The sequence below is a fragment of the Harmonia axyridis genome, chromosome 2 (genome assembly GCF_914767665.1).
Source record: "Harmonia axyridis chromosome 2, icHarAxyr1.1, whole genome shotgun sequence".
Taxonomy (NCBI): domain Eukaryota; kingdom Metazoa; phylum Arthropoda; class Insecta; order Coleoptera; family Coccinellidae; genus Harmonia; species Harmonia axyridis.
The window spans coordinates 54,334,068-54,356,708 of NC_059502.1; the positions used below are offsets into that span (position 1 = coordinate 54,334,068).

General features: G+C 33.5%; 3 protein-coding genes across 3 annotated transcripts; all 3 read left to right on the forward strand.

The window, feature by feature from the left end:
* The first annotated feature begins 270 nt into the window (after positions 1-270).
* LOC123672101 (ubiquitin-like modifier-activating enzyme 1) lies at positions 271-6,464 on the forward strand. The gene is made up of 4 exons (XM_045606089.1): positions 271-1,868; positions 2,068-2,267; positions 2,541-3,323; positions 5,404-6,464. Exons 1-4 carry the CDS (start codon positions 494-496, stop codon positions 6,181-6,183), a joined length of 3,138 nt encoding a protein of 1,045 aa, XP_045462045.1. The 5' UTR covers positions 271-493; the 3' UTR covers positions 6,184-6,464.
* A 1,608-nt stretch (positions 6,465-8,072) lies between these two features.
* LOC123673741 lies at positions 8,073-21,465 on the forward strand. The gene is made up of 5 exons (XM_045608387.1): positions 8,073-8,323; positions 13,625-13,876; positions 18,081-18,240; positions 19,631-19,779; positions 20,152-21,465. Exons 1-5 carry the CDS (start codon positions 8,231-8,233, stop codon positions 21,025-21,027), a joined length of 1,530 nt encoding a protein of 509 aa, XP_045464343.1. The 5' UTR covers positions 8,073-8,230; the 3' UTR covers positions 21,028-21,465.
* Positions 8,358-13,636, forward strand: LOC123673740 (protein MCM10 homolog). Its single transcript, XM_045608386.1, has 2 exons — positions 8,358-9,807; positions 10,616-13,636. Exons 1-2 carry the CDS (start codon positions 8,965-8,967, stop codon positions 12,308-12,310), a joined length of 2,538 nt encoding a protein of 845 aa, XP_045464342.1. The 5' UTR covers positions 8,358-8,964; the 3' UTR covers positions 12,311-13,636.
* Positions 21,466-22,641: the final 1,176 nt, after the last annotated feature.

Sequence of the window (22,641 nt, forward strand, 5' to 3'; positions counted from 1 at the left end):
CTTGAAAGCTACTTTATTCCATAAAGAATTCTTTATTCTAATTAGTCCTGCCCTGGCAAGTGGCAAGAATTCATCATCTATGAAGGATTTACTCTGTGACCGAGGATATGTTCCTGCTCTTTTCCAGGTCATTTTATTTATCAAATATTACATCACTGGTTGCATTACAATCATTATTTTATATTCTTATTTTCTCATAGAAATTCGATGAATATCTGGCTGAAAATTTTATGTTCATCTGTCATTTTCACCTTAAATTCGAAGTTGCTATTACCAAAAGAAATTTGTTTCGAGAATGTTGGTATTGATATCATGAAATCGCAATGCGCATGGAACGTGCGCTAGAATTCTTAATCACCCTATTGTCTGCTATTGTTCTTCGACATTTTACCTACGTAATTTTGGTGTAACCGGCTTAAAAAGTGACAGTGAAATTCAATTTATGTGGTGAAAGTTTGAAACAAACTGATCAAACTGTGTCCCTTTTTGTCCGATGTCTAGTGTTGAAAACATTGGAAGCTCCGTCGAACCACCAGCTAAAAAACGGAAGCTTGATTCCAACTCGGTTAATTCAGACATGGCGAATAATGGAGTCTCAGCAGGCTCGTCGCAAACGCACAATGATATTGATGAAGGCCTTTATTCCAGGCAACTTTATGTTCTTGGACATGATGCTATGCGGCGTATGGCCAATAGCGATGTTTTGATCTCTGGTTTAGGTGGTGTCGGCGTAGAAATCGCTAAAAATGTTGTATTGGGAGGTGTGAAATCTGTAACTCTGCATGACGAAGCTGTTTGCACCATAAAAGATTTGTCATCCCAATTTTATCTTACTGAAGATGATATTGGACTAAACAGAGCAGAAGCATGCTTAAAACAAATATCAGAACTTAATATGTACGTCCCCATCAAATCCTACACCGGTCCCTTAGTTGAAGACTTCTTGAAGGGTTTCAGTGTAATTGTTCTAACCAATAATTCATTGAACGAACAACTTAGAATCAATGAAATTACACATGAGAATAATATTGCTTTAATCATAGCTGATACTAGAGGACTTTTTGCACAGGTTTTCTGTGATTTTGGGCCATCTTTTACTGTTAATGATATCAATGGGGAAACACCTGTATCTGCTATGATAGCAGATATTACCAATGACAAAGAGAGTGTTGTAACATGTATTGATGATACTAGGCATGGGATGGAAGACGGAGATTATATAACATTTTCAGAAGTACAGGGAATGACAGAATTGAATAATTGTAAGCCTATCAAAATAAAAGTTCTAGGCCCCTATACATTCAGTATAGGAGATACAACTGCTTACTCAAAATATGAAAGGGGAGGTATTGCGACACAAGTTAAAATGCCTAAATCCCTTCAATTCAAACCTTTAAAAGAAGCTCTCAAACACCCAGAGTTCTTAATTTCTGATTTTGCTAAGTTTGATTACCCACAACAATTACACTTTGGATTTATGGCACTTCATAAGTATATAGAAAAAAATGGTCGAACTCCTCATCCTTGGAGTCAAAATGATGCTGAAGAACTTGTTTCAATAGCTAAGTCTTTAACAGTTGATGGAGGTAATGATACCGAGATAAATACATCTCTCTTAGAGACTTTTGCAAAGGTTTCTGCTGGTGAATTAAATCCAATCAATGCTACAATTGGTGGTATGGTTGCCCAGGAAGTTATGAAGGCTTGTTCTGGCAAATTTCACCCTATTTATCAATGGTTGTATTTTGATGCTATAGAATGTTTGCCTGAAAATTGTGAAGAAATTACAGAGGAACTTGCAGCACCTACAAATTCTAGATATGATGGACAGATTGCAGTTTTTGGTAGAGAGTACCAAAAAAAACTAGGTAATGTATGAAAAGATTTGAATCCTGTGAATGCTTTAGCTTGGAATTATTTTGTGCTATGCTATTGAATATTGTCTAAGGGGCACTACGGTCTTTTGTGCCTTGATGTTATGCTAAATTATTCTTCTTTGATGATTTCTGCAAAGCATCTGATACCTTAAGGATATTTTGGGAATCAGTGGAGTTTATTTTATTCAAGGTGCACTTAAGTATTTTGTGGTGGGTGCTGGTGCGATAGGATGTGAACTCTTGAAAAATTTTGCCATGATGGGAATTGGTACTGAAGGAGGAAGGATCATTGTTACTGATATGGATTTGATAGAAAAGTCAAACTTGAACCGTCAGTTTTTATTCAGACCACATAATGTTCAACAAGCAAAATCTACTACTGCAGCTAAAGTGAGTTTGAATGATTCTAAGCTGAAATCAATAGCTGATGAAGGAAGTACAAACCATTAATTTTCAAAATGGCTTAGTAACACTGTAATCAATACAAGTCAAGCTTTGTATGTCCTCCAGCAGAAGTTGATCAGCTGTTTTATAAACAGTGTCATAGAGATCATAGATAACTGTTTTACGAAAACAATTAGGTTAAAATTACATTTCATATTGTTTTTATGTTTTGAATATAATGCCGATAACTGCAAAATACTAGAAAATGAAATTTTCTAGGTGATCAAAAAGATGAACCCTCAAGTCAATGTTGTGGCTCATGAAAACAGAGTTGGTCCAGAAACCGAAAGCATTTATGATGATGCATTCTTTGAAGATTTAGATGGTGTTGCGAACGCATTAGACAATGTCGACGCCAGAATTTACATGGATAGAAGATGCATTTACTACAGAAAACCACTTCTTGAATCTGGTACATTAGGTACGAAAGGTAATACACAAGTAGTTGTCCCGTTCTTGACCGAATCTTACAGTTCGTCTCAAGATCCTCCTGAAAAAAGTATCCCAATTTGCACTTTGAAGAATTTTCCAAATGCCATCGAGCACACTTTACAATGGGCGAGAGATATGTTTGAAGGCTTATTCAAACAGAGTGCCGAAAATGCATCTCAGTATTTAACTGACCCGAATTTCATCGAAAGAACTTTGAGACTACCAGGACACCAGCCTATTGAAATTTTGGAATCGGTCAAAGTGGCCTTGGTTGACGAACGCCCTAATTCGATAAAGGACTGTGTTATCTGGGCTAGACATCATTGGCAGGAGCAGTACTGCAATCAGATCAAGCAGCTATTATTCAACTTTGCTCCCGATCAATTGACCAGCACTGGACAACTGTTTTGGTCAGGACCGAAAAGATGTCCAGAGCCGTTGACTTTCGATCTTGAAAATCCGCTACATTTAGACTATATATGGGCCGCGGCCAACTTGAGAGCTCAAGTTTACAATATACCACAGGAAAGGGATAGAAAGAAAATAGCAGAGATTGCAGCGACCGTGGAGGTAAGTACTTCTTATATCACTGGTGTAAATGTTCCGTAATCAATGAGATATGTTGAAACAATCGAATCTTACCCAACCAAAAATCTGAAAAACAAGTAGGCGTTTCCAGATCACCTCACAGCACAATTTGCCAAATTTTTTGAAGAGAAAAAATTATATTTAAAATTGATATTATATATAAAGAAAAAACATGGGAATTTTGCTTAGAAAAAATACTCATACACTTCCAAATTGTGGTGGTCCGTGTGCCCCCACAAAATTAATTCATTTTTTAATTTTTATTACTATTTTTCATTTCATTCATTACTATTTTATTTATTATCATTTATTAAAATGGTGTTGTCAAAATCATCTGTCTGTTCTCAACTAGACAATTGGCTATTTGACAGTATAATAAGTATTTTCCTATCTATTGCCATTCTCTGACATTAGACTTTTAAAATAATTTATCATCATTTTACGAAAAATAATTATAATTATACAGGCAAAACGCCATACAATTCATATTTTTCATCACATAATTATAATTTGAACATATTGGGCTGAAGGACTTAGGTCAATTGCCTTAAATACAGTTATTTATTTATTTATTTCACCATGTAATGAAAAACGAACTGGATTGGGTGAACATAACGATTAAGTAAATTTGAAATAAACCATTTCATTTACATTTTCAACTCTTTTCGTTCAGTGTTTTGCTGCAAATTTCGATATTTTGAGAGTGTCTCAACACATTCTTTTTGCTAAATGAATCAATAATGAAAACAAACGCTTTGGTATATGTCATTTGTTTGTTTATCTTAAGATGCTTAGAATCTGCGTACTGATTTGATTTTGTTTATTCCACCTGTTGCTATGGTGTTCTGCTTGCAAGAGTTCTGTAAGGTGGCGCTCTTCAGAATTGTTCAAATTCCCGCTATCTGTCTGGCGCTGTTCAAAAATGAAATAATGATTTGAGACACTGCAAACTTTTACAATAAATTACAATTCAGTTCATATCAAATTTTTAATGAAATTAATGGGATATAATGACTGACGGCTATTGGTCTATTCAGGGTATAGAAGATTATCACCAGCATGCAATATAAAATATTATTCCATACTCTAAGGTCAGGAGAGTCGAGAATCGCGAGAAATGTCAAATATAAACGCTGTATGCGCCATCTGAAACAGACGCGATATCTCGAAATCAAGTAGGTATAAATCTGAAAAATATCCTGTTTTATCTGAAAGTTTTACAGGTATAAATAAACACACCAGGTTTCCTATGCATCTTAGATTATACTTTCAACTGACGTGAATTGGGAGGACACTAATATAATAAAGAAATTTTTGAAAATATATATGAAAATATCCAGTTTTTATCTACTTGATAAACATCACTGAATGACATGCGAGGTTTTGAAAAAATTTGTGAAATAGCCTTTTTCTAATGCTGAAGGTAGCTGATAGGTAGCGTGTGGATAGCTAAATTATCCCCATTTCTTCTGGCTGATTTATTCCAGTGCTATCTATTGCCAGAAACTAAGTGCTATGAACGATTTATGTCTTCTCTCTACTGTTGAAACTATTGCATATTTCCATAGCTTCCAAACGCATCCTTGGATGTTCAAGAGGAGTCTTTCAGAACAAACTTTTGAGTGTTGTGTGGACTTATCCTCTCAATTCAATAGCCAATACCTCTTGTTTTCCTGGAGCAATTGCATTTTTTTGTAGTTACGATGTAAAAGTTGTTTTGTAAACTGATTTGACGTACCCGAGTTAAGGTACAGTGTTGCCAATTTTATTCTTGAAGGCAGAAATTCCAAGAATGAATATGGAAGTGTGTATCAAAATATACAAGCATTCCAATAATATTAATGAGACACAATTGTTCATAGCACCTGGTTACTAGCACTGGAACTATAACAGATAAAAGCAAAGAGGAAAAACCACCTAGTGGAGAAAGTATTAATACCATTTCGGGAATCAGTTCAGAGTAATCCAGTGGCAACCTATCCTCAAATTTCTCAAGTATAATGGACAGATGTACTTCTCATTACTTAATATTGCATTCACACAAATTCGATTTCTTTTCCAGGTTCCAGAATTCGTGCCTAGATCTGGAGTCCAAATCGCAGTGACAGATTCACAAATGCAGGTTGCAAATGGAAATGTCGACATGGATCGTCTGACTCAGTTGAAAGAAGAATTACCAAGTCCAGACAACTTGGAAAATATGCGTATTTTACCACTTGAATTCGAAAAAGACGACGATACAAATCTTCATATAGATTTCATTGTGGCCGCATCAAATCTTCGTGCTACGAACTACAAGATCGCCCCAGCCGACAGACACAAGTCGAAGTTGATAGCGGGTAAAATCATTCCTGCTATCGCTACCACTACCTCCGTAGTAGCTGGATGGGTTTGTTTGGAACTCTACAAATTGGCTAGAAGTATGAAGAGCCTAACACCTTTCAAGAATGGTTTTGTCAATCTTGCCTTACCCTTTATCGGTTTCTCTGAACCAATCGCTGCCCCAAAAATGGAATATTGTGGCAAACCTTGGACTCTCTGGGATAGATTTGAAGTCGATGGTGAAATGACCCTGAAAGAGTTTTTGGACTATTTCAAGAACAAACATGGTTTAGAAGTCACGATGCTCTCCCAAGGAGTGTGCATGTTGTACTCGTTCTTCATGCCTAAGGCAAAGGCTCAGGAAAGACTAGGTATGGTTATGACGGAAGTTGTGAAACGCGTATCAAAGAAGAAAATCGAGCCACACGTCAAAGCTTTAGTATTCGAATTGTGTTGTAATGATGAAGATGGCAACGATGTGGAGGTTCCTTATGTGAAATACAACCTTCCCCAAAATTAGATGATGTTCGAAGGACACTTGATTATTTCAGACATTTTTAAGTTGATGGTCTAGCCATGGGAAGTTGAAAATGTGATCATTTTAAATTATTTTTGAAGTTTGGAAATGTTGGCGAAAGTGTGCATTCTATACTTTTTGTGGTAAATAGCATTTTGATGCTCTCATACAATATAATTATTTGTATTCATCTTATTACTGAATGTAGGATTATCTAAGTGATAGGTTATTTTCTCAACTATTTTCTGATGTTTGAAATTTAATAAATTATCTTGAGAAAATTTTTTCAGTTAGTTTCTTTTCTGAGTGCTTGTTGGGAATGATGTCTGTATTTTTTTGAATTTTCGTGAAGAATGCTAACAAACGATAAGGTTTGACTCATTGATGACAAATTCGTCCTCAAATTCGATTCTAGGGTGTAAACAATACTTCTCCAATAAAAATACCTAGAAGTTTGACATTTTTAGGGTAGGTTAAAATCCTCCTGGGTGTTCCTCTGGCTGTTCTGTTTGTTTTTCTTATAATTCCATAAGAATGAATTATACCTGGATGAAATTTTGTAATTATATGAAGAATAAAAATTAAAGCCTCATGTAATATATCAATATGATTGCTTAACTATAACCAGAGAAATTTCAAAAAGAATATCCAACAAAAAACAATATCAACCTTTTTATGAAATTTGGTGTTTATTGCATAAGAAATTCAAGTATAATATAGAGAAAAAAACCTAATATTTCACTGATGGAAGATCTGACCTAGTTGAAATTTTTCGTCTAGATGTGAAATAACAATTACAATCTCCATTCAAAATTTCATGTTGATCGTGCATAACCAGTCACAGAAAATGCAAAAAAAATATAAAAAAATTGCCCAATATTTTCGTAACATCAGAATCGGATAGGTTGAAATTTAATTGATACATCAAAATTATCACTCGTGCGTTCATCCCGAATTTCAGCATGATCCTATCAAATGGCGCATGGATGAACAACCGGTCAAAAGCTCATAACGCCGAATCGAAAGTTTTCTTAAAAATTTATTCATAAACTATCATCTTTGGATTCGATTTTAGCCACATTTGATAAGTCTGAAACCATTAATAATTTTTTAATGAAATTGTTATAATCATTGTAACACTGCATGTTCTAAATCTCATTCTAAATAATACAAGATGTTACCAAATAAAGTGCGAATGTTTTTAGCGGATAAATCTGTGTCGAAAATTAAAGGAGGTTTTTGGAGCAAACAAGAGCTTTAAGGCCTTTCCTTAAAAAGTTGAACGAGCAAAACTGAGAAAAATAAATTAATTGTAATTGCTGTTTCAACCGGACATACGGTACGTCTTGCTTATGTACGGGAAAATCCCAGAAACTCGATATTTCGTGTACTGTGAAGAGTTGATTTTTTAGGAGCTAGCATGTTTTTCATAAAAATATATTCTGAATTATTTGAAATGTGAACAAAAAAATTACTTGATGTTTATTCAGGTGGTACTTAGATTATTATTTAATTTAGAGAAAAACAAGATGCTCAATATTTAATCATTTTTTCTGTAATATAACAATTTCATTGCAATGGAAGTGAGCTGCATAAAGATCGAGAAAAGGATACTCGTTCTAATATTGACCAAAAAATCGCAACAAGTAGAAAAAGTTTTGGGGAAAAAATAATGGAGATTGCATCGCGAATGTCATTAAATTAATTCAAATCAACAGAAAATTATGTTAACGACATTTATTAAGTTGTATTTTACTTGTTTTCATTGTAAGGGTTTCGAGTATGATGATTCACGTTCAAGTCAAATGAATTTCATATTGAGATGTTTCTATTAATATGGAACCTACCATTTTGTGACTGACTTATGGAACACATCCATGTTCAAAAATATAGAAAATAAGGAAATATGGCACATCGCAGTTCTGTGTTAGTGGTAAATTGTTATTGTTAAACGAAAATAATGGGAAATAACATTGCTTGAATCTCAAGTTTTTGGTGTGAAAGGAAATTTTAACATTCAGGAGTTGAGAAATCATTCTTTCTAATAAAGATGACAGATATCACCATTATAGATATCCCGGAAGTTGCTTTAGAGAAAATATTTTCTTATTTAAATTATGAAGAGATTGCCAATAATCGATTAGTAAGTATTGAGTGAGATGAACTATCATTTGTTGAATTGAGAAACTACAAAGACGTTTATATTCTTTCATCATTTCCAGTTGTCTAGAATGATTTCTGTCATTAAGGTGTAGTTTCGCGATCTAACAAAGGAATTTTGTGTTTATGACGTCATAGGAATGATTATCCGGTCAATGAATCTGACCTAAAAAAAAAAAATAATGGTCAATTATTTTGGTTATTCTCATGAAAATATATGAGTCGGTTGAATTACTTGATTTGTATTGGGTAGAATTTTTCATTTATTTTTTGCCATTCCAATGCGAAATCAACTGAACTACTTAAATAAAGCTACCTTGTGTAAATATTTTTGATGAATAATATTTTCAATATACTATTATTTAATACTAGCACTAAAATTTGAAATAGATAAAACGTTGTACCCAAAATTTAAGAAAATGAAATAACCGAAAAGTAAATACCCAATGGGCGCTTGAAGCTAGTGACATATATGTCATGCGTTTGAGAATTTTCTGTGATTTTTGCTTTCTTTTGATTTGGAGTTTGGCGCGAAAACTGTTGTTGGTGTGGTCATCGGTTATGAACGTCAAGAAGTCGGGTTAGAGTTTATACAAGTAAGCAAAAAGACGAGTAATAGGGAGAATGGCCCACGAAGATGATTTATTGGCTTGTTTATTGGATGTGGCTGAAGCTGAATTGAATTCTTTGAATAAAAAGGAAAACAGTAATGACCAATCATCTACCCAAAATAATACCTTCCAAAACAAAAGTGGTAGATCATTGCAGGACATTGATCTATTTTCTTATAATACCCAAGACGAACTTGATTCAAATACAAGGAGTGCCGAAGAGAATCGCAGTTTAATTCACGAAGGATTTACAGATTCCTCTGATGATGAAGCCAATAAGAATTATGAAAACAAAAAGTATAGCGAATCTGGACAGTCGATCAAAAATCTTCTTGCTCATTCTAAATCGTTTCATAGTGCTAGTAAACATGATGTAATGACAAAAAAAGCTACCCAAACGACGAGTTGGAAAAAAAATGGAATAGCAGGCCAATTGCCCACCACAACCAAAAAAGTAGCTGCAGGAGTAGGAGGATCTTCCAATGTAGTGGCATCTGATACAATGTTTGGTATTCGTGTTATAAATCCAGTAATTTCTTCAAAAAACTTGGAAGATAAAATGATTGGTCGTAAAGTAGTGCCAATACACAATATAAACAATTATCTCAGGACACTTGGCCCTAATGAAGACTGGGTTATAGCAGGAGTGGTTTGCAATAAGGGGACTACTAGAACTAGTGCCAAAGGACATCAATTTATGATTTGGACCATCAGTGACTTATTAGGTGATATCAAAACAGTAGCTTTATTTCTGTTTGGGAGTGCTTATGAACAGTTTTGGAAGACTCAGGTGGGAAGTGTTGTTGGAATTTTGAATCCATCCATTCTTGATAAAAGAGAAGGTTCTCGGGATGAGGTAAGTTTCCTGTCAAATTTAATAAAGTGATGCGCTCAAGTATATCAAATAAATAAATTCTAATTCAATTCAAAAATCATTTGGTATACACCTAGTATAATTTACCTCTACTCATTCTAAAGGTGTCAGTTAAGATTTCCATAATGTTATTGAATTAAATTTATCTTTCCAATAGACTTTTTGACAGTATTAAAAATATTCACCATTTCTATAGAAAAATGAAAAATTAGAGCACCTAAAACAACATTGAATTCTAACCTTAAATAGGTTCCTATAGTAAAAATGTAATGAATTTGCAATGAAATACTTTCAAATAATAATGAGTTTATTACCTACATCTGAATGATCTTCACAAAAAAAATAATTGAAGGAACAATGAAAAAAAAAAACATTTTCTTATGTGACTCCATTGTTCATACTTTCAAGTAACGTCACTAAGACTGCCGTTTATTGGAAATATTCATGCGAATTGGAAAAGTCCACTTTTTATGAGCTCAATATGCAACTTGAAATAATTATAGAATATTTGAAAAATGTGTCAAATAGCCAAATTGGATTTTTACATTTATAATAATGTTGAAGTAAATATTATATCAAAATCTTCAATATCTAATAGCATATTCGACTGGCTGCACCAATGCGAATTAATTCGAATTTTTGTCGAATTAATTTGCATTGGTGCAGCCAGTGGAATACGCTTTAAATTACTAGTAAATTAAAATTCAAATACTAATCAATTTATTTACACTACAAACACCTTATTAATTTTGATATAAATGAATGTTTCTAACATTTATTTTTTTTCTAGGCTGCTCTATCTGTGGACAATGCTCAAAAGTTATTGGTTTTGGGTCAGTCAAAGGATTTAGGCACCTGTAAAAGTACAAAGAAAAATGGTGATAAGTGTACCGCTATTGTTAATAAAAGTGATTGCGAATGTTGTGTATATCATATTAAGAAAGAATACCAAAATTGTAGTCGTAGATCTGAATTGCAATCAAATTTCTCAGGAAAGGGTTTAATTGCTCTCAGGAACAAGGTTCTAGGAAAAAATGAAGTATTTTATGCTGGAAAATCATACACTGCTATACCAGCAAAACAAAGTAGGAAGATGATTAAGAAAGATAAAGATAGGTTACAGAGTCTGAACGGCATCGTAGCTACTTCTACCACAAAAAAACCAACATCCAAAAAAGCAGCCACTAGTTTCGATGTAGATAGAGGCCAAAGATTAAAAGACATGGAAACCCTTCAAAAATTAGGGGTTAGTGTGGAAAAATTTGGAAATAGTCGTGTTAATTCAAATACCCCTGTTAACCATTCCAGTGAAGTGACTTTGAATGAAGCCAAAGCAAATGCTGTAAAAATTTTATCTAAAGTGCAAAAGAAAGCAGAAGAAAAAACCCTGACAAAAAGCAATGCAAAATCCAGTAACACAGAAAATAAAGAATTTAAGAAAAACCCTGAAATTGATGATCAATACGATAGATTACAAAAATCTTTAGATGAAATAGTTCAAACCAATTTCATTGATTTAGACCTGAATTTCAAAGAATTAAATACTAAAACCTCTTCATCAAATAGTATGGTTGAGAATTGTAAGATTACAGAAAAATTAAATAATCGACAAACATCTAAGGCAGTAGCACCTTCAAATTCCTCTACATCTGTGAAAAAAAATAGTATTAGTGGTAATGGAGTCAATCAAGTCCATCCATCAATAAGTTCTTCCGGATCGGCATCTAGTTCTAGTATTACAGAGCCAGTTTTCAGTAAAGCTTTACTTTCAAGTACATTTCCATCATTGTCAAATAATGGAGGTGTTGTTGATTTAAGTAAACCACTCCCAAAAAGAATGCATAAAGCTAAATTGAACGCTTTGAGTTTCATTAGAAAGAATGGTCCACTAGAGAAATCGAATCCTAACAATGTTAAGGGAAAAGGGTTGAAAAGAGATTTAGACGAGTTGAATCTTGAAGGCAACCCGAAAAAATTACAAAAAATTCAGGAGAACGAATTTATTTCAGACCGCTTCAAGAAAATGATGGAGTTACAATCGAAGCACATGGATCTTGTGGAGTTGAGAGATAACGAGGAAAAGGAGAAATATTTCAAAAAGCAAGAAATCAAGGAAAGAATGGAAGAAAAAATGGCCAACACATACAAAGTTGAATGCAAGGCAGTAAGGTGTTTGGATTGTAAATATACCAATTTCTCAGCAGGTGACAAATGTAAAGCGGAAAAGCATCGTCTGGTCTATAAGAATGCCACAAAGAGATTTTTCAAATGTGGCAATTGTGGAAATCGTGTAGCTTGCTTAGATATCATTCCTTTGAATGCTTGCAAGAATTGTGGAGATGCAAGATGGGAAAAAACGACAATGATGAAAGAAAAGAATATCACAAATACAGTTGCCTTATCGATCAGAGGGGGTGAACAAGCATTTATCAACTCGGTGGTTACCGACGCAAATATAAATTTGCTGGTTCCAGATGAAAGTTGATGATTGTTTTCAAAGATATTCAAAAAAGTGCTTGTGAATTAAATTGCAGATTCTGAAATAATATATTTAATTTTATCTGAGAAAAATTGAAGCTTTTTTCTTAGAAATGAAACATTGTTATTTTATATTTTTGACTGAAGAAAAAATTATATTATAGAATTTTTGCCTTCAAGTGTCATCTTTTATATTCCTGTTTCTCCTATATTGAAACTGACTGAGGAATTTATTATTGTGTTTTTGAATCAAAACATTTTTGTTCAATAATAATATAGAAAAAAATATGTATATGAAAATTCGAGATCCATTAAGTGATCCTCTGATTAGATAGGCATACATCAATCTGAATGTTGAGAACTCTTCTTATTAAACAGAAGGATCCATTAAGTGATCCTCTGGCATATATCAATCTGAATGTTGAGAACTCTCCTTATTAAACAGAAGGTGCCTTAAAGTAGAATATTGAATTCAACTAAAGATTCCTTTTAACGAATAAAATACTTTTTTTGTTTACTATTTTTCCATATAAGCAATACATTTTCTCACAACAAGCTAATGCACTCCTGTCCTTTTAATGTTTATACCACTGAGATAATAGAACTATCACTGTGAAAATCGAAGTTCTATGAATTATATTAGATCTATTTCCAAAAGGGCTGAGTGGTACCGCTTTAAGTCAGGTGAAGTCGTCTCCACTCTATTCTATTTCGAAGATCACGATCACAGCTCACTGGATCATAATTTGAATTTCTCTGAGGACCACTGAAGAATTGATTGACAAGAAACCATAAAGTGTAGTACTGGACCACAGTTTCTTTTCACATTTTTCTTAACTACCAGTGGTTCACAAAAAAAAAGTCCTGGTGGAAAGAAGCGGGCACTCTCCAATTTAGGAACACCCTATATAGTCACTTCAAAACTGAATAAACACTAATAAATTGCAATTTGAATGAAACACATTAAATTGTAAAACACAGCACACACAATTTTTCGATGTGAATAACTCAGTTCAGTTCTTTGATAACTGCAGTATTAAAATTTTTGTTGAGGAAATGTTTATACATAAAACCGAAAACAACGGGTAATAACAGTCGATAATAAACTCATAAAACGAAAAATGGCCCGATTTAAAAGAAAAGTAAAAAGAGTCGTCTTTGAAAGAATTCTGATATTTAATATTTTGGAAATCTTGGGGGGGTAATTATCCCCAATCCCCCCCCATTTCTACGCCTTTGATAGATATTGGGGAATGTGAATTTCTCTTTCATTGTTTTTTTAGTGGACAATATAAAGAGGTGCTCTACATTTTATTTGTAGGTTTGTAGACAGTTCAATCATATTTGTGAGGGTCTTCTGACAAAAGGTTTCATACAACTAGAAAAAAAGCATGCTCATATTTATAAATTAGTGAAATCTTTACTGCCAAGAAGACCATCCGAAAGGAGGAGTAATGCTCTTGTTTCACGATACTGTGAGATCCTACAGGGTATGGAAACAAGAATTCGCATGCTGAATGTTACATACATGAGATACATCGACAAACATCTGATATGTTTTGTTCCTGGAAAGGTGAGAGTTTTCAACTTTTAGGATTATAATGCAGATACTATAGTTATACTCAATACGAAATTTTTGTTTATATAAATACAAGTGGACCTAGCAGAAGCCTCGCTAGAAATTCGACTTTTTATTATGTGCCACAATTTACTTGGTGTCCCAACGAAAATTTGTTCCGAAAAACCACCTGAGGGTGGCAACACCCTTAAATTTTAATAGGAAAAAGATTTTTAAAATCTTCGAAAATTCTGAGTTCTGGGGGTTGGTCTAATTTTCGTTAGGACATCCTGTATACCAGGTGAATTTTTTAAGACGATTCAGTCAAAAAACTTCTAAAGGAAACACCTTACGGAAAAATGTTTGGAATAAAAAGATTGATGGGTTTTGAGGATGAAGTCTACTTATGATAAAACCTCTTCCATTTCCTTCATCCTTGTGGGGATTCTTTGGAATTTCAAATGAGAATTCTTGTTTTTTATTGCGGATCCGTATTCTACTGCAAAAAATATTTACAAAAGTTTTATAGAAACAATTTTTCATATATAATTCTAGAATCGAATTTAAATTTTCTGTCTGAACGACCTTAAATTACCCGCTCCATTAATCACATTAATTCACATGGAATTCTGACCTTATCTGCTGAACATTTTGTTTTCAGTATTGTACACTCTTATTGATCATTCAAAAATGACGAAATTATTTGTTCTTGGTGTTTTAGTTCAAAATATACATTAATCGAAAAGGATGTATAGGGCGACTGATTCAACAGCTGTCAAGTGATTTATTCTCAGTTTGGTTTGGCAATTCATCATGAATAGACTCACGCCTGAACAACGCTTGCAAATAGTGCAATTTTATTTTGAAAATAATGGTTCTGTGCGGAATACATATCGCGCACTACGTCCATTTTATCGTCGACAAAATCGTCCATCAGAGCAGTTAATTCGATTAACCATGGAATGTTTTCGCACCACGTTTACTCTTATTGATAACTCGCATCCCTAGAGACGCCGTACGGGGTGCGTACAGAAGAAGCTATTAATTGCTGCTGCAGAGCGTAGCATTGACCCGAATGAGTCTATCCGCCATCGAGCACAGGAATTGGATCTGTGTCCATCCACTTTATGGAAGATTTTGAGGAAGGATCTTGGTTTGCGTGCTTACAAAATCCAACTCGTGCAAGAATTGAAGCCAAACGATCATCAAGTAAGGCGTAGATTCGTCGAATGGGGTCCAAAATGAGATTGCCGTTGTTCCCGATTTTCATAAGCGAATTTTGTTTAGCGATGAAGCGCACTTCTGGTTGAATGGCTACGTCAACAAACAAAACTGCCCCATTTGGAGTGAAGCTAATCCTCAAGTGTATGTCGAAACACCGTTACATCCAGAATAACTCACTGTTTGGTGCGCTTTATGGGCTGATGGATTCATTGGTCCGTACTTCTTCAAAAACGATGATGGCCAGAACATTACAGTCAATGGTGATCGGTATAGAGCCATGATTACAAAATTTTTCATTCCTGAATTGAACAACCATGATGACCGCATGAAAATCCGAAAGACCAAAGATTTTTGAAAAAGATTTTTTTTATTTTTTCAACAATTTTAAACGTGCTAAGACATCTTTTACACATCCAAACAAGTTCCCGAACGTCACAATCCCTATAAAATAACCTCGGCCACAGATTGCAATTATACGATTCTTTTCGAGTAAACAAATCATAAATAATCATCCCTTTGTCGGTACGTGATTTCTTTATGGACCACCTTGCACCGGACGGCGGGCACCATTTCTTCGATCATCACTAAAACGCATATGGTACACATAAACAATCATAAATACCGAAGCGATAGCTTTTAGCCAGGGGAATTACTGAAACTTTCGCCACCATCTGTAGGAAAAATACTACATGTTACAGAGAATTTCTGAAACTACCAAAATCTGCTTGCTATGCTATAACAGCAGAAACCTATCCAAAGAATAGTTATTTTGTTTCGAAACGTTTAGGGGTTGAGGTCAAGACGCAAAAAATTAAAATACTCAGATAATTGGAAAAATTTGTATTTTGTGTAATTATGGTTTGTTTTACTGTTTCTTGTTGTGATTAAATTAAATTTTATGAAATGGTAAGTACCTATCCACATACAGTATTAGCATTTCTATTAGTCTATACAATTCGATATTTTTTTTTTCTGTTTAAAATGGTGCACATCCTAAATTAGCCCATACCTATATACTATAATATTATTTTTCGGCAACGGTCCGGGAAGTGCTCACTTCCCGGACGCTTTTTCTCTGAGAAAGTAGCATTTCCCGGACTAGGCCGGAAAAGAATCATAGAATCCATAGCAACCGAGATAACGGCTGACAGTTCATATGAAATTAGTTGTCAAAAATTTGCATGTTTTTTTATCGCAATCGCAATAAAATATGGAAAGCAGCAGCGATAGTGTTATTTTACATGGTTGCCGAAAAAATATTGTACGCAACACGCCCGAAAATGGTTTTTTTGGACTCGCAGACTTCCAGGACTCGCTTACGCTCGTCCTGGAATTTTGTCTATTCGTCCGAAAAAAACCCTATTTTCCGGACTTGTTACGTAAATTACTATTTTATTTGCTTCAAATAGGGAAGTATTGTTTGTAATTGTGAAAAAATTGAATCGACTTTGATATTTTGAATTTGTTTCCTGGGGCCACCATCATATTATACTTAATTTTTTTTTAATATGCACCCTGGATCTGTATTATTTATTTGATGTTCGTAGCCGTTTGACATTCTAAAAAAAAATTATATTTCACCTTTGCCAAAAATTAATTATTATAACAGGAACAGGGTATGTGCTTCAGATCGGTCTTAACTTATTATTATTATTAATATTAACTCCATTTAGGTTTAAAGGCTCGGATTTAAGGTTTAAATTCATAAAAATGAAAACATACGGGTTATTCTCAAAGGGATGGCGCAAAGTAAATCATGGGTGAATGTCCTTACCAATTTTGGATCAAGTTTTCCTTAAATTCTAGGAGCCATACAAGAGAAAACGACCTTCTGATGCAAAATTTCGAGAGCAAAAAAAAGCTAGACTTCAACAAAGGGAGAAGATGGCTGGGAGTATGGAATAATATTTTATAATTATTAATAATAATATTAATATTTTAATATAATATTATGAATAATTTAAAGAAGAATAAAGCTCAGGTTTTGAAAACTCTGCAGTTTCATTACAAAATTAAAATAAAATGCGGTTTTGATCGAATGCTTGAATAAAATAATGAAACATTTAAAAAATGTATTTTGCAACAACTGACAGCATAAAGTTCTTAAGGCATTCAATAAAGGTTGCTGATAGTTTTTTTAACCCTTCTACAAATAAATTCCTAACAAAAACTCACACATTTTTTGCCGATTATCCTGCGACGTTTTTCTCCACTTTCCCCCCTTAAGGGGCGCCAAAATATTTTCGGCACGCGGGCGTTGATGACCCTTGCGGGGGCCCTGGTTCTATAGCTCTAAAAAAAACACCCTTTAAAAATCTCGGTCCAGCCATCTATCTTTATGCGCAAAGTTTTCCATTATTTCAACGAATAGTTGTACGATTTACCACTAAAATTTCATGTGAATGGACTTACTTATACTGTCAAGTCAAAGGAAACACTTTTTTCGTTTACAATTTTTTTTCAATACGGCTCGGTTGAAAAGATCAGCAAATGTAATGGAATCAAAGGAAATTATTTACGGAATAAAGTTTTTTATTGGTGTGATGAATCTTTTCCGAACATAAAATTCCATCAATGTCCGGTCAACTCTAGAATGCCCGCTATACTAAGTTAGAAAAAAAATCGAATCGGAAAAATATTAAAGGAAAAAAGTGTTTCTTTTGAACCCAGGAATCTTTAAATGAAATATATGTACAAGTCGAAGGCGATCCGTGAAAAATTGTACAAAACTTTGTTATTTTTTGCGGTAGAATGAGGATCTGCTATAAAAAACAAGGGATTCCCATTTAAAATTCCAAAGTTCATCCTCTTCCTCCCCACAAGGGTGAAGGAAATGGAAGAGGTTTTAGCATAAGCGGACTTTCCCCTCGAAACCAACAACTTTTTCCTTAAGATGTTTCATTTTCAAGATTATCTTTATAAAATTAATTGAATGAATCATTCTTCGATATGTGTGAATATTTTGAGCGATGCAGATAAAATTGGTTTTTTATAGGTTCTTGACGAAATAAAAAGATTGCTCAAACTAATTGAGAGCAGATTTGATCCACCTAGTAACAATAATCAATTATTGGAAGAACTACGGGACCTCAGCAGTATGGCAATGGAACACTTTGATGAACATATTCTACCCCTTTTGGAGAAGAAAGAACAAGGTTTTTCTTCAATGATTAGTAAAATTAAGAAAAACATATTTTGGATTGATTTTCGCAGCTTCATAGTTTTCACATTCAATTACTTGACCGAAACAAAACATTTTTTAACCACATGAATAAAATTTACAATAATGAAGTTGTAGTAACCATACTCTAATCTAATCCACTATGTTGTCACTTGAGTGTAGTATGACAACTTCAATATAGTGAATTATCTACTGTGATCATATTCATAGTCATATTCAATATAGGTACTACTTACACTACTTTGAATTAACTGCAAATAATAAAACCCATAATTCGTTTTGCTTTTTGGTTAACACTTTTTCGAATACGTATTCGTATTCGAAAAAGACTGATAGAGAGATACAAACCCTAAGTTCTAAATAATGGTCTGAATTGCATTTTGTGAGTGGGAATTTTGAAATCGAAGACCAAAAAAATTTTTCCATGTCAAAAGATATAATGCTTCTTCTACCTTATTAGATAGCTATTTGGGCTGTTTCCATATATATACATGCGCTCAGGAGTGTATATCAGTCCCTTCTGGCATGAGAATGTCGTAATACCATAAAGCAACTGACCTGACCAGACGCAATAAAGTACTATGGGTATCAGGGCATTGTGATATTGAGGGAAATGAAAGAGCCGATGAACTTGCGAAAAGAGCATCAAGTGTACACCTGTTGGCCCTGAGCCTTTGTGGGGGCAGCGGTCCAAAAATAGGAGAGACAATAGAATAACTCTATGAAGGAACACTCCTAGTCTTGCTCAGGCGAAGAAATTTGTAGTGCTTTCACCGATCTATACCAGAAAGCTCTAGAAGCTGCTACGAGCTGTGCTTTGGATAATGGTGGGTCTGCTGACAGGCACTGTCGGTGCAAATATGTTTCGTACCGCATGGGTCGGCCAGCAGATGAGATTTGATGGCTCTGTGGAATGGAGGTAGAAAGAGCTGAACACCTACTGTGCAAATATCATGAGTTGACTGACCGAAGAACCACTCATATGGGAAAGTCTGTTCTGGATTACTCAAGAAGTAACAGCCATGGATTCTAAGGATGTTTTCGGCTTCGTAAACAGTGTCGACGGCCTCCTTGGGTTTTTATGAATAGGGTTAAGAACCAAAGATCCATGTGGTCGAAATTCCCCGAAGGCTGACCGAGCCGCAACAACCCCGATTCTAACAATAATAATCATAGCTTATATAACAATAATATCCTTTTTTGACATGTTGTAGGGGGTTTTTCACAAAAAAATATTTTCGTGGCAGTTATGTTTAAGCCGCTCTTACAATCCTGTATAAACTGTTTGACCTAATAAATTAATATAATATAGTAGCTATCTATTTTTTTTGTGTTATTTTTCATCTCAGTGGTTTTATTTTTAGTTACACTTTATGAGAACACAATAGCGCCTTCAAAATCGTTGGAATATAGTAAAACACTGAAGGAATTAAGGAAACTACATAAGAGAAATAGATTGTTCAAAACACAGGTTAGCTACCTGATGGGAAAAACAAGAAGACTATCTGAAAAAGTAAGAGAATTAAAAAAAAATTTAGTTCATAGTTGTTTTATATGAAATATTCATATATACATACAGAGTGATTCATTAAGAACATCCAATCTTAGAGTTGTACATTCTAGATCTTAAAATAAAACAATTCTGCTCAACATACCTTATACAAATAGTGCATGAAAACTTTGTGCCCGACTTGTAAACAGTACAATAGCATATATTAGATCTTTAGGCCAAAGTAGGCAACACTGCCTTATCGGGCCTTCTATAATATTATCTAAAATACAAGAAAAATAATCAATACTCTGTACTAGTTATGATCGAAACTTAAAATTAAAAAAGTAACAACCTTAATTTAATGTTTGTTTAATGATATTCTAACAATTGCAGTGGAACCGCCAGAATTTACGGATGAAGAAGCAATCTTCAATAATAAAAGAACAAAACGCCAAGTTACAAGTACAAGCAACACGCTTAGAAAATCATGAAATAACCATATCTGAAATGAAGAAAAAATTTGAGGAGTTGCAGAATAATTTTGTCGAAATGAAAAGTAAATGGGAAATCGATATCCACAAGAAAACAAACGTTTCCGCTACATTAGATCTCAATAAAAAAGATACACCTGTTGATGCAAATTCAATAACCAAAAATTTGAGGAAAATAATACAACAGGAGTCTGTACGACAAAAACACGATATTTTGAAAAAAATATGCGGTCGTGTGTCTGATACTAGAACAATAACGAATAAACCGCAATTGTCGAATTTGCATAGACATGAAGCTAGAAAAAAATGTATGAGTATGGTGGATATGGAAATTTGGAGACGTAGATGTCCAACATCTCGTTCCACATACTCCCTATGGTACAAAAATAACATAAAAAATAGAGCAGAGATATTGCTAAGTAAAAATCCAACTTCAATCGAGTCACATCAACCTGAGACAGACAGAACAAAAACGCCAAAGAAGTCTTCTGATTTCATTTACAAGTCTGTTACCAAGCCGAGAGCTTCCAAAATATTTCCACTTACCTACTTGGACTTGGAAAGAAAGAGGAAATCTCATTTGTGTTCAGATATTCCATCGAAGCTGATGAAAACTAACACAAATAATTCTGTAAAAGCCTTGGATCTAATTAATAAGTATCCTCCTGGACCAAAGCAGATACCCGAAGATGAAAATAATAGTCTTTCATCAAATATACTCTCTTATCTTCAGATTCATCCTAATAAACATAAGAGAAATAATGATGAATATGTATGATGTATTTAGAATTCTTGATGTTTTTTTTAAATATCACATGAAACGCCACAAGAAGATATTGAATATTTCATTTTATCATTACTGATGTGTTTGGAAGGATTTTCTCATAGTCGTTTGACTCTAATTATGATTATTACAATTAAGTAACTTGATGTATTTCTCTTAGTTATTAAGGGTTTATTGTTAATCTTTGAACATGAGAGATGCTATCTAGTAAGAATTAATGTTAATTTGATTATTATTTTAAAATTATTAAGTTGAAAATGTTAAGAAAATTTTGAAGCTTGTTTGTTTGGTATTTACCAATTAAAGAGTTTATGTTTGGATTATATGAATTTCAGAAGGGTAACCTTTATGAAATAGAATTGTTATTATGATGAAGGAGGATATTGCTGATTAAATAAGGATCTTTGATAGATAAATATATCTTAGTTACAACTTTGTGTATTTCTTTTAATTATTAAAAACGGAATGCTTTCATAGGTAAAAGATCAAATTTACTTGTAGATTTAAAGATATTGTTGAGTGCCAAGAACAGAAGTGAACTACTCATTTAGCCACAAAAATATTGTATAGAGATTAGTAGGACAACGCCGTTCAAATTAAATTTGAACTTTTATCAGCGCCATTCGGAGGGGTTTAACCACGTGACATTCTCGTGATCTGCTGAAGTTTACTCCTCTCCCCTTAGCGTTTTTGAGATGTCATCACATTTCAGGATGAGTAAATCTCAAATTTTCCTCTGATTTACTGTTCTTGTCTACCGCATGCAAGAATTCATATACGTCTTTATCTTTAATTTTAAAAAGCATGATTTTCAGCCTTTGACAAGACTTTTTGTGTAATATTTTATAAACAAATATTAGTTTGGAAAGTTATATCATGCATATATTTATTCTTCAATAAGTGTTATAATTTTTTTCCATTCCAAAAAAATGAATAAATAAGGACTTTCTGCAATGAAACTCTTTAAAATGAATAATAGTGAAAACCTCATATAAATCGTTGGTCTACAGAATAAAACATAGCTCACTTATTTATGAATTGACCTCTGAAACAGTATAGACCCCTCTCATATGATATATCTTCTAAATACAGTTATTTATTTTTTATTGCGATCTCTAATCTACCCAGTACAAGCTAAAATTTCCAAAATTGAGCTTGTATTATTTTGACATGCAATTTTGGGCTAATTTCATAAGGGTAATTACTAATTAGACGGTGGAGTTATCTACTTTGAAAATCATTTTCGCGAAATTGCTGTTGTCCTACTGTATAATCTTTGTACATTACTGTATCTTAAAAAGAACTTGGGAATTTTTTTATGCGCGAATATTATGAATTTTTCTGATATTTTTGTTGAGCGTATGTAAAAACACTGAAATAAATTACGTTTGAATATATTTTTCACTTTCCAAATATTCATAAACTAGCCCTCCAAGATCCTTCTGTTTTGTTCATCTATATACCAATCTTTTAAGGAGTTTTAGTAAGGGAAATTAATGAAAACTAACAGAATCAATACAGTATAAATAAATATATTTTAATATGAAAAATAAAACGCATAAATAAGTTTCAATACTGTAAAATAAAAATTCTATATCAAAGATAATT

Coding starts and splice junctions, on each gene's coding strand:
- LOC123672101 (XM_045606089.1), top strand. CDS start 494: ATGTCTAGTGTTGAAAACATTGGAAGCTCCGTCGAACCACCAGCTAAA. Junction 2,268..2,540: donor AATCTACTACTGCAGCTAAA/GTGAGTTTGAAT, acceptor GAAATTTTCTAG/GTGATCAAAAAGATGAACCC. Junction 3,324..5,403: donor AGATTGCAGCGACCGTGGAG/GTAAGTACTTCT, acceptor TTTCTTTTCCAG/GTTCCAGAATTCGTGCCTAG.
- LOC123673741 (XM_045608387.1), top strand. CDS start 8,231: ATGACAGATATCACCATTATAGATATCCCGGAAGTTGCTTTAGAGAAA. Junction 8,324..13,624: donor AGATTGCCAATAATCGATTA/GTAAGTATTGAG, acceptor TTTTATTTGTAG/GTTTGTAGACAGTTCAATCA. Junction 18,241..19,630: donor TTTGGAGAAGAAAGAACAAG/GTTTTTCTTCAA, acceptor TTTTATTTTTAG/TTACACTTTATGAGAACACA.
- LOC123673740 (XM_045608386.1), top strand. CDS start 8,965: ATGGCCCACGAAGATGATTTATTGGCTTGTTTATTGGATGTGGCTGAA. Junction 9,808..10,615: donor GAGAAGGTTCTCGGGATGAG/GTAAGTTTCCTG, acceptor TTTTTTTTCTAG/GCTGCTCTATCTGTGGACAA.